At 41.8% G+C, this 15,780-nt stretch overlaps 1 protein-coding gene across 1 annotated transcript in view; it reads right to left on the bottom strand.

Annotated features, from left to right (window-relative positions):
• ank2a (ankyrin 2a, neuronal) overlaps nt 1-15,780 on the bottom strand; it is a 75,900-nt gene that overhangs the window by 26,931 nt on the left and 33,189 nt on the right. Inside the window, exons 25-40 of the mRNA XM_047342100.1 lie at nt 14,959-15,085; nt 14,797-14,875; nt 14,601-14,701; nt 14,213-14,248; nt 12,759-12,983; nt 12,528-12,626; nt 11,847-12,001; nt 11,484-11,695; nt 11,171-11,378; nt 10,827-10,923; nt 10,450-10,678; nt 10,036-10,161; nt 9,818-9,940; nt 9,684-9,716; nt 9,563-9,584; nt 157-7,818 (exon numbers count right to left, since the gene is read on the bottom strand). Of these exons, the coding sequence (XP_047198056.1) occupies nt 157-7,818; nt 9,563-9,584; nt 9,684-9,716; nt 9,818-9,940; nt 10,036-10,161; nt 10,450-10,678; nt 10,827-10,923; nt 11,171-11,378; nt 11,484-11,695; nt 11,847-12,001; nt 12,528-12,626; nt 12,759-12,983; nt 14,213-14,248; nt 14,601-14,701; nt 14,797-14,875; nt 14,959-15,085 (9,534 nt within the window). The remainder of the gene's footprint in view (nt 1-156; nt 7,819-9,562; nt 9,585-9,683; nt 9,717-9,817; nt 9,941-10,035; nt 10,162-10,449; nt 10,679-10,826; nt 10,924-11,170; nt 11,379-11,483; nt 11,696-11,846; nt 12,002-12,527; nt 12,627-12,758; nt 12,984-14,212; nt 14,249-14,600; nt 14,702-14,796; nt 14,876-14,958; nt 15,086-15,780) is intronic.

Genomic DNA, 15,780 nt, shown 5'->3' with positions numbered 1-15,780 from the left:
GACAAGAACGCAAAGCAAGATGGAACAGGACAAATCACAACACATGAAGACAACACAAAATGACTAATGGAAACATTATATTGTTGGGAAGAGGGGTAGGGGTCTTCCAGCCAGGAAGAGATAGGAAAGCAAAAGCCCATGTAGGTCTGGCCATACCTGGCGTACTTTCTGGAGTTTGGTCATCGGTGATTCTCTGCATCTGAGTTTCCACCGTGTCTTCCCAGGCAGGCCTTGATTCAAATACATCCACTTTTCCAGAGGATGGTTTCACGCATGGCAATGGATTGCCATCAGAATCTGAACTATGTGAGGCTGGGATGTCATATGTGAAGATAACAGAATCTGGGCTCTTGTGACTGGCACTGCTTATATCATCAGTATCCAAAGACGACCTAACAGATGTTTCTATAGTCTTAGAAACTTGGTTTTCTTTTCTCTGGTCAGAGGAAATGACCAGAGGTTTGGAAGGGGGAAAGTTTGCTTTAGAAGAGGATTGGCTGCTCTCAGAATAACTCCTAGAGTCTTTATTAAAGGTTTTACTACTGACACTATCAGTCTCAGATCTAGTCCTACGATCCATGGTTAAGCTTTTATCTGCTTTTCTTTGAACTTGACCAAGCACAGTCATCTGTGAGTCTTTGGGCATTATTTCTGATTTGAAATGGGAAGCCTCTTGAATTGTGCTGCTTGGGCTGATTGCAAATGGTGGGGTTGAATCCTGATGATATGCTGGGATGACAGCCTGCACAGCTGAAATGGACATCTCTATGACTGAGCACTGGTCCTCTTCATCTTCCTCCTCCCCCTCATCTTCATCATTAGAAGAATCTGTGGAGTTGTTGCTTTGCTCTGAATATGCTGAATGGACAACTGTGGATGCTTCTAATTGAAGCTCAGCTACAGTAGAGTCTAGATAGTCTAGACCAAAGCTGTCAAGGCTTCCAACCTCACTTTGCAGATTGGTTAGTTTCTCCAAAGCATTGGGGGAACCAAGCTGAACCTCAATGGAGCTGCCAAGATTAGCTTCAGAAAGGGGCTTTTCATTCTCGGATTGTTTGATGAGCATTCTGGGTTTGGGTGTAGGAATATTCTCATTGGCATTCTGAGCCAGAGGAGATGTGGGCATCTTTTGAGGGGTTGTGTCGGTACAAGAATAACTATTTTCTAAAGTTAAAGACTTAATGACTGACTGACCTTCCCCATTCTCCTCTGCCACAACTTCATCAACTGGATACTCCCCAATATGAAAAAATGCATATCCTTCCCCTTCTTCGGCAAAACTTGTCAAATCAATAGCTCCCCCTCTGGTCATTTCGAACAGCTTTCCCTCTTGAAATTGAAATGGGTCAGGATCAGTGCTCTCATCAGCTGGAGTCCAAGTAGGTGTTCTGTCCACTGCAGGACAAACATTCATCTGTTTCTCTGCCTTAACCTGTGCATTCAGGTCCACATCAATGTCACCCTCAGACCGAGTGATAACATATTCTTGTTCTTCCATACACACCGTAGCCTCAGGTCTGCTGATAGTATCTAAGCTGTCTGTCAGAGGAAACTCAACTTCATCATCATCTGGATGGTGCTCATCTCTCACAAAGCTGGCAAATTGTGTGTCATTGACTGAGGAATGGTCGCCTTCTCTTTCATCTTCCTCTTGGTATATTTGCGCTTCTTTTCTTCTTCCTGCAAACAATGGAGCATACTCCTCACTGTCTGGATCGGGTTCTCTCTCATTTGTAGTTGAACTCAATGAATCATCATCTGATTGAGTTCTTTTCAGTTGTGACTGAATTTCTACCTTCTCCGTAATACTTGAATTAACATCTGTTGGTTCAATGAGTGTATGAGTGTCTTCTATCACCCATTTTTCTGACATTTTCTGTGGTGTTTCTTGTGAGAAAGACTGTGAAACTGGGCCAACATTGAGATTTAGTTCATTGTCTTTGAAATCTCCAGTCACTAAAGAAGTGTCTCTCTTAAATGTAGACTCCTGGTCCATCTCCTCGAATGTTTTGATCTTTGCAGCCATTTTAAACATCTCCTCTTCTGGGGTGACCTGTTTATGAGTGGTATCATTAATGTCACTTTCCATTTGGAAATTTACGCCAGTTTCTTCATGCTCATCATGCTCACCTTCATACCTGTAAATATTTGTGTCATGAGCGAAACATGCTTTGAGCTGGGAAGCATAATCCTCATACACAGCTGTCTTGACGGGCATCTTAAATTCGGATCCATCTGATTTAGTGGGACTTCCCTCAAGGGAATCTGGACAAGGAGATTCTCCAGTAGGGCTTGGCTCAATTGAATCAGGTGATTTTTTGGAAGATCTATCCTCCTCAAGAGGACTGGACTCGAGTGAATCTCGTTGACATGGCTCTTTAGCTGGGTCATTAAAAAACATATTGTTGAGGTTCTCCAAATCACCTGGACGCTGTAGTGTGCGAGAACTACTTGGTAGTAAAAATCTGTCTGTCTTGAAGGTTGAATGAGCATCAACTACACTGACATCTTCATGATCACTGTTACAGCTATCAGCCGTTGCATATGACGTTGTAATTCCCGCTATCTCTTCAGTAGTGTCATTAAAATCTGACACTGCATCAAGTGAGACTTTAGCCTCACCCTCCTCAGATGAGAAACTCTTGTGACCTTCATCTTCATGGGGACATGCCTGCCATCCACTTTCTGAAACCACCTTTTCATTGATGTCCGAAGCGTCTAAGTTTATATCTTCGGGTGAAAGAGTTTCTCTTGTTGTGACTTTTGTTAGTATGATTTGTTTGTAGCTCTCCTCGACTAAATCCTCTTCTTGGTGGTATTGTATCACATCTGGCTTTTCCTTGAGATACTGATCTAAGTCACTACTGAGCAGTGACAACAAGCCTGACATGTCCCTCTCAGCTGCAGGTGGCTGCTGTGCCTTTTTCTTGATAGTAACTTCTTGGAATGGTCTCTCCAAAACAGAACTTGGTGACAATTCTGAGCCTCCAACCACATCAGTCTGCATGTACTCATTTGCCTCTTCACCTATGTTATCCGCCAAATTATTACTTGTCAGTATAACTTGTTTGCAGGTCTCATGGACTAGATGCTCTACTGGATGACATTGTACTGCAATTGGTCTTTCCTTGAGATACTGATCTAAGTCACTACTGAGCAGTGACATCATGCCTGACATGTCCCTCTCAGCTGCAGGTGGCTGCTGTGCCTTTTTCTTGATAGTAACTTCTTGGAATGGTGTCTCCAAACGGGAACTGGGAGACAATTCTGAGCCTCCAACCACATCAGTCTGCATGTACTCATTTGCCTCTTCGCCTATGTTATCCGCCAAATTATTACTTGTCAGTATAACTTGTTTGCAGGTCTCATGGACTAGATGCTCTACTGGATGACATTGTACTGCAACTGGCCTTTCCTTGAGATACTGATCTAAGTCACTACTGAGCAGTGACATCATGCCTGACATGTCCCTCTCAGCTGCAGGTGGCTGCTGTGCCTTTTTCTTGATAGTAACTTCTTGGAATGGTGTCTCCAAATGGGAACTGGGAGACAATTCTGAGTCTCCAACCACATCAGTCTGCATGTACTCATTTGCCTCTTCACCTATGTTATCCTCCAAATTATTACTTGTCAGTATAACTTGTTCGCAGCTCTCATGGACTACATGATCTACTGGATGATATTGTACTGCAACTGGCCTTTCCTTGAGATACTTATCTAAGTCACTACTGAGCATTGACAACATGCCTGACATGTCCTTCTCAGCTGCAGGTGGCTGCTGTGCCTTTTTCTTGATAGTAACTTCTTGAAATGGTCTCTCCAAAACAGAACTTGGAGACAATTCTGAGCCTCCAACCACATCAGTCTGCATGTACTCATTTGCCTCTTCACCTATGTTATCCTCCAAATTATTACTTGTCAGTATAACTTGTTCGCAGCTCTCATTGACCAGATCATCATCTGGGTGGCATTGTACTGCCACTGGATTTTCTTGGAGATAATGATCTAAGTCACTACTGAGATGTGACAACATGCCTGTTATGTTCTTCTCAGTTGTAGACGGCTGGTGGTGAGTCTTTCTCTGGATACAAACTTCTTGGAATGGTGTCTCCAAAACAGAACTTGGTGTCAGTTCTTTGACTTCAACCACATCAGTCTGCAGGTGTTCATTTGCCTCTCCACTTATCCTATCATCAAAATTATGACTTGTCAGTATAACTTGTTCAAATCTCTCATGGACTAGATCATCATCTGGGTGGCATTGTACTGCCACTGGATTTTCTTTGAGATAATGATCTAAGTCATCACTGAGAAGTGAGAACATGCCTGACATATTCTTCTCAATTGTTGACTGTTGTTGGTGAGTCTTTCTCTGGATACAAACTTCTTCGACAGGTGTCTCCAAAACAGGATTTGGTTTCAGTTCCTTGACTACGACCACATCAGTCGGCCGATGTTCTTTTGACTCTCCATCAATCTTATCCTCCAAATTAGCACTCGCTACAACTGTTAATGTTTGCTGCTCATTTGTTGGATCTTTGGAAATTGGGATCTTAGTGAGAGTGACTTCTTCAAATTTCTCTTGGATAACATCCTCCTCTAGAGGTCTATTTTCCACTGGTCTGTCCTTGAGATACAGGTCCAGGTCACTGCTAAGCAGTGATAGCATGCCTGACATATCCTTTACTTTTGTAGATGGTTGATGTGACGTCTTTTTCTCTACCCAATCTTCCTTCATTGAAAGTTCTTCAGTCAAGGTTGGTTGGGTTTCGTCAACTCTCCTTGTAATTGAAAGTTCTTCTATTGTTGCTTGATCTATTTCTTGCAATGTTCCATCCACTATTGCTCCTTTATTTTCATCAGTGATATATGTGAAGATTTCTTTATCTTCGTCTTTTGTTAAAATGATTTGTTCAAATTTATCCTGAACAACATCTTCATCTGATGGCTGTCGTACCAGAGGCTCTGCTCGTAGATACTGATCCAAATCACTGCTCAATAAAGACAACATCCCTGACATATCTCTTACTGCAGTGGGTGTCTGATTAGATGTTTTCTTCTCGATTTGGACTTCTTTTAGTTTTGCCTCCTCAATTTTGACATCTGGTACTTCAGTGTCAATTTGTGTATAGAGGATTTTGTTTCCGTGAGTAGTCGTATTGTCCATCCATGATTCATGAATTTTCTCTTCCGGTGAAGGTATGTTGCACTTCTCTTCTCTTCCATCAGAGTAAGTATGCATTTCATCGTTAACTTGGTGGGTCAGTGTGGGTCCTTCATAATTGTCGCTCTCTCCTGAGCTGGAATGAGGGGTCCTAATACCAACACTAGTGTCTGAGGTTTCAGCCATGCCTTCATGTTTGGGACTGTCAGGACTTAGTTCATCATCTTTCTTTTGATTCTCAAAACGAGAAACATCTTTCCCAAAATAATCTTCCATACATGGAATCAATATAGATGCCGGATTTGCATTAGATTCATCACCCAGGGTCTCTTCCTCAGGTTCCTCCATCTGATTGCTAACATCTGCAGTTGTTGATGTTTGCTTGAATAGCTGGTACTCTGGACTTTGTTCCAGCTCAGCCTTTATGTCGGCACTAAAATCCTCAGAAGGTCTACGATCAGGGCTGATTTGCATGTCTTCAGATGAACTCCCTCCGGTGCTTGTGACCGGCTCTTCTAAGTGCATCCTGCCACTGTCCTTCCCTGTGAAATCTTGTTCCTTGCTTTGAGGGCTAACCCTTCCATCCTCAAATTGAATTGTATCAGCATTTTTTGCTGTCTCACCAAAATAAGGGGTACCTGAAAATAGTTGTGATTCCCCAGAGGCATCTCTTTTTAGGTTTACTGTTTGATGTTCTACATCCAATGCTCCAGATATGTTGGCATCACTCTCAGGATGGTAAAGAGCAGGATTCTGTATTTGTGTTTGTAATTCTGGCTCCTGTGTAGGACTGAGTTTGATCCATTCTTTTTGTTCAGGACATACCGATTCAGATATGGTTGTTGAAACACAAGAAGAAGCCACTGCTTTGGGTTCCACTAGCCCACTTTTCCCTTTTAAAGATTCCTGTTCAGTTTGGAAGGTTTTCATCCGCTCCTTCACAGAGATGGTCTCTTTCTCTGAAAACTCTGTTGTCTCTATCTGTGGGATAACCCTTCCATCGTCACATTGAACTGTATCCGCAAATGTTACTGTCTTACCAGAAGGAGCAACATCGGAACTCAAGGGCACTTTCTCAGACACATGTGTTGGTTGATCTTCCAAGTCTGTCTCGCCATGGATGTTGACATCGCTTTGTGAATGGAAAATTGTAAGGCTCTGAGCTTGACTTTGTGATTTTGGCGCTTGCGTAGGACTTTGTTTAAACATCTGTACCTCTTCAGAATCTTCTGATTGGGACATCAATGTTGAAATACCAGAAGCTATAGCTTTGTGTTCAAATAGCCCCACTTTAGTTTTTGATGGATCTTGCCCAGACTGGAATGATTTCATCAGCTCCTTCACAGACATAGCCTCATTTTCTGACAACTCTGCTGTCTCTCTCTGTAGGCTTACTCTTCCGTCTTCACATGGATGTGTATCAACAAATGTCACTGTCTTTCCAAAAGTATTACTATCGGACCATAACTCTGTATCCTCAGAGTTATCTCTAATTAAGATAACCGGTTCATCTGTTTTGTCACATTTCTTGACATCGCTCGCTTGATGGGAAATTGTGGGGCTCTGATGTTGGATTTGTGATTGTGGCTCCTGTGGAGGATGCTGAAATGTATCATTAGAAGTCACAGCTTTGTGTTCAAATAGCCCAGATTTGCTTTTTGAAGGGTCCTGCCCAGTTTGGAACGCTTTCATTAGCTCCCTGACAGACATAGTCTCCTCTAATCTTTCTGTTTGAGATCGGGGAGATTTAGGGGATTTGGGAACTCTTGGAAGCTCTGGAAAGTCTGCCTCCATCTTCCTTGTGGTGATAGACGATTTTTCTCCATGTGTTGGATCTTGAGTACTTTTTTGCACCTCATCATCTTCTACTTTGTTCTGTAAAGCTTTCACTCTCTCTTTTATAGATCCTATAGATGTTTCAACCACTAAAGGAGAAGCTGGAGGATCCATAACTGGGGTTGGTACAAGGCCACTCTCATTAAGAAGAACATCACCATCCAAAGACTCCTCTGAGCTCATCCTTTCCATCTCACCCTCAGAGCTGCTACATCCAGAACGCTCCCTGTCTCTGAGTTTCTTCCGAATAGGTTTCTTGATATCTGGAGGATGCCGTTTGCCATCACGCTTGACAACAACCTGTTCAAATCCATCTTGGGCATGTTCTTCTTCAGAACTTTTCATCACTACAGGTCTCTGTTCAAAGTATTCTTCCATGTCTGTGTTAAGGTGTGAAACCATGCCTGACATGTCTCTCGCCTCCGTGGTAGATCCACTTAAAGTCTTCCTGTCAATGCAAATCTCTTGTACGACTTGTTCTTTGACAAGTGAAATACTCGTGTCAGCCTTAGTCTCACAGAGTGAACCCCATTGATAATTTTTACCATCACCACCTTTTACTTCCTTTCGAGTATTATGAAGTCCATCTCTTTGAGTCTCTGCAACATTTTCCAGTCTGACTTTGAAATGTTCCACTACAGCAAAATGCTCAAAGGCTCCAGCTTCAGTTCCCTCTTCATTCATTTGCCCTGCAGTCAGAATGGCACACAATTTGATGTCCGACATGTCTGAGAGAAGGTCTGGGCTTGCAAGGGTTGCGGGGTCAAGAGGTTGGTTAGTTCTCAGGGAGATTGTGTCAGTTGATTCTGATTCATCATCTTCATTTAGAAAAAATCATAATCAAAAAGGGTAAAGAACATAAGGGACAAATGAAGTGGGGAAGAGAGACATCAGAAAACTGTGATCAAGACAATGCCATCAAAAATCCATCTTCAGTTCACAGAGCAAGTAGAAGAGCGACAGGGCAGAGGATAAAGGAGTCTTGAAAGGAAGACCCAAAAAGGAGATGACCAAGGGATCCAGAAGAGTTTAAAAGGGAAGAAGACCAGCAGCAGCACAAGCAAAGCCAGGCGGAGTAACAAAAGAGGTAGAATGTTGGAAAGAATAATGATTTTCTAATTTGTTTGACTACATATTCAGAAATGTAAAGGTTATATATACGATATTCACCGCCACTATATGTCGTAATAATCAGCATCTCACACCACAACAAATGCTTTGTTGGCCATGCCACTGCCAAAACTCTCCCCTCCCTTTGTGTTCTCTTCAAAGTGTTGCCCTCACAGTCTATAGCTGAACACACGCCTGAACTGGCAACCAACACAAAGAACCGAAAAACTCGAATCCCAACACAAACAGAGGGAGTGTGACTTCATTCTCTGCTCACGATGCCATTAGGCCTACTCCACAAGAAGATTGCTGATGGCGACAACATCAATGTTTAAAACCTCGTATATATAACCTTTAACACAGGCAACACAAAGAACAAGAAGGCTACACAGAGACTTATGGAACAGGAAGAAAACATAACAGACAAACAAAAACTCTCAAGATTGTTGCTGACATGAAGAGTCATGTCTGCCCACAAATTAAAAATGTTCAAACAAAGAAAAATATATATAAAAATAATATTTTTTTAATACAAAATTAACATGGTTTGTTAGGAAGAAGAGGTTTAAGGTAATTGTTAATGAATTCTATTTTATTTAAGTTTTGTAAATGAGTTACTCAATTTTTTAAAACTTTAACTAAAAATTAAATCATATCTTATAATAAGAAGTAAGTTCCCGATTAATTAGAGAAAAGACGAAGTGTTGTAAAATTGTTTAAAACTGTCAACTCCGTGAGTGAATGAATGAAAGCAACTAATGAAAGTTGGTAAATGAAGAAGAAATGTTTACATGATGTACACATTTAAGCAAAATAACAAATAACATAATGTTCTTCGTCAAGTATTTCAGTATAAACATGCCACTGCAAACCTGTTAGGAAATGCAATCTGAGAGAATGATAATTGCCAAAATGAAAATTTCTTATATATTATTACAGCACAAATAAAAACTCTCAAGATAAGATCAGCATGGATTTGAATAAAAACTATTACTTTGACCTCCGTTTATGATTTATAAAAGAATGAAAAAGGTCATGGCAAATACAGGAAATGAAAATGGGTGAGAGAAAGTCAGTGGGGTTTGGAGTAAGGGAATGAGGAGTACATCAGCCATAGCATAGCTTCCAGTAACGAACACGTAACCAAACACAGTGTTAGTAGAGCAAAATAAAAAGGCAGGGTTATTCCAAAGAGGAAGTAAAACACACCAATCGGTGCATCTCTTGACACATAGCGATTTCCATATTTCTGCACTTTATAACCTTTATATTCAGTTCTTTTTTATGTGAACTGCACATTATATAATTGCAGATTGCACTAATACACTCAGGACCAAGATTGACCATCACTAATATAAAATGTCTCAAATGCATTAAACTATATTACACGATCATTATATCAATCATTTAAAACTTTGTTTGTTCTATTCAAATATTTTAAGTTCAGCTTACATTTCTTGTCGCTCTTTTCACTCTGCAGAAAAAAGATAAAAAGGAGTAAAGTTAGCTGCAACCTAATAGAAGTGGTAATTGTTTCTTTGTTGTGCTACTATATGAAGTAAACATTAGTTACCTCATCATCCGCATCTTGGTCTGAGTCCGACTCCTAAAGAGAAGAATGCAACAGAGGGAAAGCAAACAATGGAGTTACTGCATAATAAATCACAGTTATAATAGGTACACAAAGTGAATTCTGTGAATAGGAACCTTTGAGTATGTTGGGAGGGTGATGTTCAGGTTGCAGATAGCGTTGTGGTTCAGACTACGGTACGTCCTTGGGTCCTTTGTGAAGGACAGGCGACCACACGGCTCCTGAGCTGTGTCTCTAATCTGGACATTAAGGAAACAACAATTCACTTAGTTACAGATATTTGACTTCTGAACCTCTGAGTAAACCTGTCGTATTGTCAGACGTATAGTCGTACTTTGATGAAGAGAGCCAGTCTGTTCTCCTTGAAGGCAAAAAAGCTGAACACGTGGTGCTGTCCACTCTTGGTAAGAGGCACCAGATTTCCAAAGCAGTCGGCAAATATGGGTTTTCCCTCCAGCACCTGTATGTGGATTGACAGTTGTTTTCACGATTCAAACAAATCATTAAGGTCTTTGTCCAAACAGCAATGTTGTGATTTTTAAGGACATGAACTGTGGCCATGTTAAACTTAACCTCAGTGTAACCCCAGTCACTAAAAGTTATTTCTATCACACTTTCTCCCGACTCATCTTATTTATACCTCTGCACTATGGCTACAGGCTTATTCAGCATCACTCCTCTCACTTCTCCTCTAGCCCCTTTTCGATGATCCCTTTCTCACTCATCTGTCCCCATCATCACACTGCACCTCAACATCTCTGCTGCGGGCCACTTCAGTGAAGTTCTCCTGCTGCTCCAGGGTTTTGTCCATCTTGTCGTCCGTCATGCAGAAGCACCGCAGCCGGGCCTCGATGGGGTCCAGTGTTTTGGCGAAAATGACAAACTTGGCCATGTAGGGAACACAGATGATCTCTCTGTACAGCTGAGAAGAAAAACTAACGGACTCCTGGATCTGTCTGCAGTCTATCAGCCAGAACCTGAAGGAATAGGAATATTGAGCGATGTTACCATATAGTTTCACAGTATGCTAGGTACCCCTGGTATGATTTTAAACCACCTAAATGAAAGAAAAGTAGGATGTCACAAAGTGTTCAACTTCAAAGTGAAAGACAGGAAAGTATTTACCTTGCTGACACATTTGTGGTAAAGGAAACACATTGGTTGACAAAGGTGAGCGGTGTGGAGCCGGTGATGTCTTCCCATTGGGCAGGAGTGGTTCCACCTGAAACACAGAAACATGGGTAAAACATGAGTTTTACCCAACATGTCTTACTCGTTCATTAATAAGGTTGTACTTATAGAAAGGATTATTTATGACAGAATTTCTCTTTGCCTTTCAAGCATAATGATGAAAAAGCCCCAAAACACAACCAAACCAAAACAGGAATAAAAAAACATTAGATGACTTTACATTACATATATTTTTACATTAGTTGCTCATTTGATGATTTATTATTTCCCATACTTACCAGTAATACTGCAAAGCAAACGTAAAGTGGGGGTCTCCCCGCTGAACACCGAGCTCGGCTCTTCAGGGTTGGAGCTCTTGGGAATCGGGATCGTCATGGTGATTGGTTTGTGGAACTTCCTCCTTCTTGGCTCCAGTGTCACAATTGGGCTAAACGTGGCTTTGTTACCAAGAATCTTTCTCACCACATCCACATCAATGGGCTGAGCCTAAAACAAGGTACACAAGCCATATGAATTCACCAGTTTTGTTGATTCCTTTAGGATTAAACGTTCCACGAGTACGTGTCTGGCCAATGAATGCACTGTATGTACCTGTAGCCCAACTCTGATCTTCTTGGTGAGGGCTCCTTCAGGGAAGACGGCTTGGACCTGAGGCACAAGAGTGCTGCTAAGGACCCCGCCCTCTGGTCCAATAAAATGACTGTCTTGCTTTATCCGTGAGACCACCGCAAAGTACTGCGGGAAATCTCGGGTCATGATGCGGCATATTCTTTTCTTCTCAAGCTCCTCAGGAGAATCAAGTTCTGAAACAATCAGAAATAGTAAGTATAAATACCCTGAGTGACGTTTCTGTGCTGTGGTGTTTTGATGTATTGCTTTTGAATCAGAAATGTTGTGATGGGAGATTTCAACTCCTATCAACAACTACACCACAATCCAGTTAAGATCCCTTACTTTCATCCATGCCATTAAGTATCTGGTTCAGTTCTTCTTCGGTGAAGTCACAGTGGTGTTCCCTCCAGCTCTCCCCGGTCTCACTCCGCAAGATCACCAACTCTCTCTCTGTGCCCCGCAGAGCCGCAAAATGGGGAATCTCCACAATCACAGGCCTAAAGGGGGCGACAAAGTACAGTCAAACACAAACGCCAACCACAAGAACGTGGTAAGTTTGGACATTTTTAGGAAATAATATGATGTTTGGGTTGATTTATGCATGACCTCATTAAAAAACAAAGAAAGGAAACAAAACAACAATTCAAATTTGAAGTTAAAAAACATCAGGTGCACTTCATGCGGAGTAAAACAAACAATATTCATTGAAAAGTAAACTGAGAAATGTTCAAACAGAAAGAAAATATCCACGACACATCAGCAACATAATCCAACTAGAAACAAGCCTGGACACTAAGGACACTATGGAGATTATTCAAAAACATAAGAGGCAAAAGGTCAAGTGATTTGAGAATAAAGCTTGCAAGAAAGAAAGAAGTGAAGTTACGAAAATCAAAACAAAAAAATGTCTTAATAAAATAAGAATAAAATGATATAGTCGAAGGTGGACACAGAGGAAAATATGTGGGAGAGGAGGTGAGCAGGATTCCAGACTAGCAGGGTCTTCCCCACCCATGGTCCTACCCGAGGAACTTGGTTCCTGGAGGACCCAGCTGCAGAATGCGACTGACCAGGCTCTCGCCCTCATTCAAAGGGGGCGGAGCTGTGGGCAGGTGGAGCTTACTGATCCATACGCAGCACAGAGAGGGAGTCGAGAAGAAATTATGAACACACCACATTGAGTGTGGAAACACACAAACTCCGGCAAATGCACATACACAAGGTACACACAAACATAGTCAAACACACACTTACCCCAAGAACTGAGCTCCAGTGGGCCCTACTTCTATGATGCGCCCAGCCAGCCCCTCGCCCTCCACCATAGGGGGCATAGACGCCAGGCGGTGTCTCTTCACCAGCCTGCATGTCACCCGTGTAGGTGCAGAACACTTCCTCGGTGGTACGATGATTCGCAGGCCATTGTGACGGCAGCCACGCATGGCCCCGCCCCTGGCGTCAACCATGAAGCTGACAAGGAAGCTACAAAAAAAGGTTAAAGACTCAAATCTCTAAACTTCAATGCAGAGAAGGCAACCAAAACAAAAATGGGGGACATTCATGATTATAAGTCAGTAGTAACACAACAACAAGCAGGTTTCAGTAGATCATATTTCATTCCAGCTTCTTGTAGTTCATTGTTATAATAATATTTCAGTTTCATTCCACTTGCAATTCAACTTGCAAGACAGGCAAGCAAAGAGGGGAGAACACTGAACACAACTCTTTCTCTTATGTGTCAAGGAGCAAATACATTCAAAGATTAGAGGTCTTCAGGCAAACGATCACATAGGTTCTGTATATGAAATGTTAACACAGGAGGAGGACCACAGTCAAACCACAGCAAGACCAGTATGAGCTGATCAGGAAATGGAGACAAGTGGTATCAGATCTATGAAAGGGTAAGTTTGATTCAGTTGGGTTCACACCAGCCTAGTTTAGTCCGGTTAAATCGAACCTTGGAATATTTATGCCTTTGGTGCAGTTCATTTGTATGGTGTGAACATCGGATTCGAACCAATGGCAGGAAGCGTACTAGTAAATGTGTCATTTCATTGGTATAGTCATTATAAGTCAGTCCTACAACATTCTGGCACTTTTAATACTCGCTAGTGACATAGTTTTAATCCACTTGCTGAAAATAGTCCCCAACAAATGCACTGTTTTCAGTAACATTGTTAAAACAACAGTGTCCACCTGAGTCTTTTTTATTTACTTTCGAATACTTAACCAAAATATTATTGTCATGGGCTTGTAGTTTGGAAGGGTTCGGAATGTACTGAGAGACATTACCAGATTATTGCTAAAGAACTTCTCATGGGAGTAACATAAAGAATAATACTAGCCTTATTCTTAAAGGACTATCGAATTCAAATCTAGCTCTTAAAAATCCCAAACTGTGAGATGTTAGTACTCAATTCCGAACATACAGTGCTGATTCATGTTTAAGATATAACAAGATAAATGGTGTCTGGGTTCTATGTATCAGCAGATCCTCAATCAAAGTTAGATCTGCATCAAAGACAAAGACAATTTGGTTGGAACATCTCTAGTTTACAAAACTTGTGTTCCCAAAATGACAAGTCGTGCATAATGAAATCATGCAGGCAGACATGATGAGGATGAGGTGGGGGTCGAGTAGTGGATGAGGAAAAAGTAAAGGTACAGAGGAGAGAAGACTGAGAGAGTAGCCAAACTTAAAAGAGTATCACCTGCTGTTGTCATGGTCTAGGCACGGAGAGGAACGGCTAGAAGCAGATACAAAACACACACAAACACGCACACAATCACAAAAAACAGCCAAGACGAGAGGAGGCAAAAAATAATTTGTAACCAAAAAGTGAATAAGGAAGAATGAGAATGACAAAAGTGACATAAAAAGACACAGAAGCAAAGATCAGAGAAGGAAGAGAGATAGAACACCCAGATGTGAAGGAGTGAAAGATAATGTGAGGAGAAATTAAAATTGATTCACAGGTGACTCATACACTGCTGATATGAACAGTGACTGCAGAAGATGGAGTCTCCATTTCAAGAACAAGTGTGTGTGTGTGCGCGAGAGAGAGAGAGAGAGAGAGAGAGAGAGAGAGAGTCATATACCCTGAGTGTAACAGACTGGAGGACAGCACCACATTATCAAGGTGCTCAGCTCCCCAGCTCAGACGGAACGATTCCTTGTCTTCTCTCGATAACGTTGACACCTACAGGCCAACAAAATCATTCATTGAGTCACTTAAGACCCTCAGAAAATAAAGATCTACCTATTCTAAACTCAGGATGTATGTTTTATCCTCACCTGGTGGCTGGTAAGCATGTCTTCGATGAGAACGCCTTCTCTCTGATGGAAGCTTTGGTGAATGGGAGTGTGCTGCTGCCTGTTGGAAAAGCCAAACGTTTAATGCCTGTGAACGTATCTTAGATGTACGATTAGACTCCGTTTGAGAGTGATGATCGTGACCTGTCCAGGTTGTGGCTCATGTAGCTGAAGCCGTCCAGGTAATGTCCCGGAAGAGAGTCATCTCCCAGCTCCCTGAGATCCTCTGCTCTCAGGTACTCCCCACCATCCCCTGTCATGGTGTCCTCACCTGGGAGACAAACGTGTGACATTTGAGATATTTTATGGAAAAAAAAACATGGAAGTAGTTCTGGAGGATTTTAGTCCTAAATGTGTCCACAGTGCTGCTGCTCTTCCTTTTTATCTGCGCTCAGAAGCACCTGAGAACTGTGAGTCGTGGGTTGGGAAATAACGTACCGGCTGTCGTGACTGACAATGTCACGTTGATGAGTCCCAGCCGCCGCTGCTACAGAGCGCTAGTCGCCTATTTATTCATGTTGAACTTATCACATGTCCAAATTGCACCAAATTGAACGCTGCACTTCCTTGGGCCCTTAACAAAGAACTTCAAGTATAAAGCCGATAAAATGAACAGTCCTCGAGATATGAGAGCCACATAGAGAGATTTCTGGAATTAGTAGATAGATGAGATACTTTTCTCTTTGTTCACTTTGAGGTGTTTCACACATCGGAACAAATACCACTTGCAAGCAGGAACAGGTGCTATAAGCATACTGTTACTTCAGTGCATTTCCCATTCCACATAACCGTCATGATTATTTCCACATCCTCACACACTTTGTGCCGTTAGTTTCAACCAAAGCATTAAAACACAATCAACAACACTCTAATTATACACCTATAAACATAAAGGTGTTGGATTAAGGTCTGCTCATGTAAAATCAGGTTTATAAACGCACAAGAACAAAACTTATCGATTCTCTG

Source organism: Hippoglossus stenolepis, chromosome 2 (genome assembly GCF_022539355.2).
Source record: "Hippoglossus stenolepis isolate QCI-W04-F060 chromosome 2, HSTE1.2, whole genome shotgun sequence".
Taxonomy (NCBI): Eukaryota; Metazoa; Chordata; class Actinopteri; order Pleuronectiformes; family Pleuronectidae; genus Hippoglossus; species Hippoglossus stenolepis.
The sequence above is the reverse complement of the archived record's forward strand: the minus strand, read 5'-3'. Positions and strand labels throughout refer to the sequence as shown.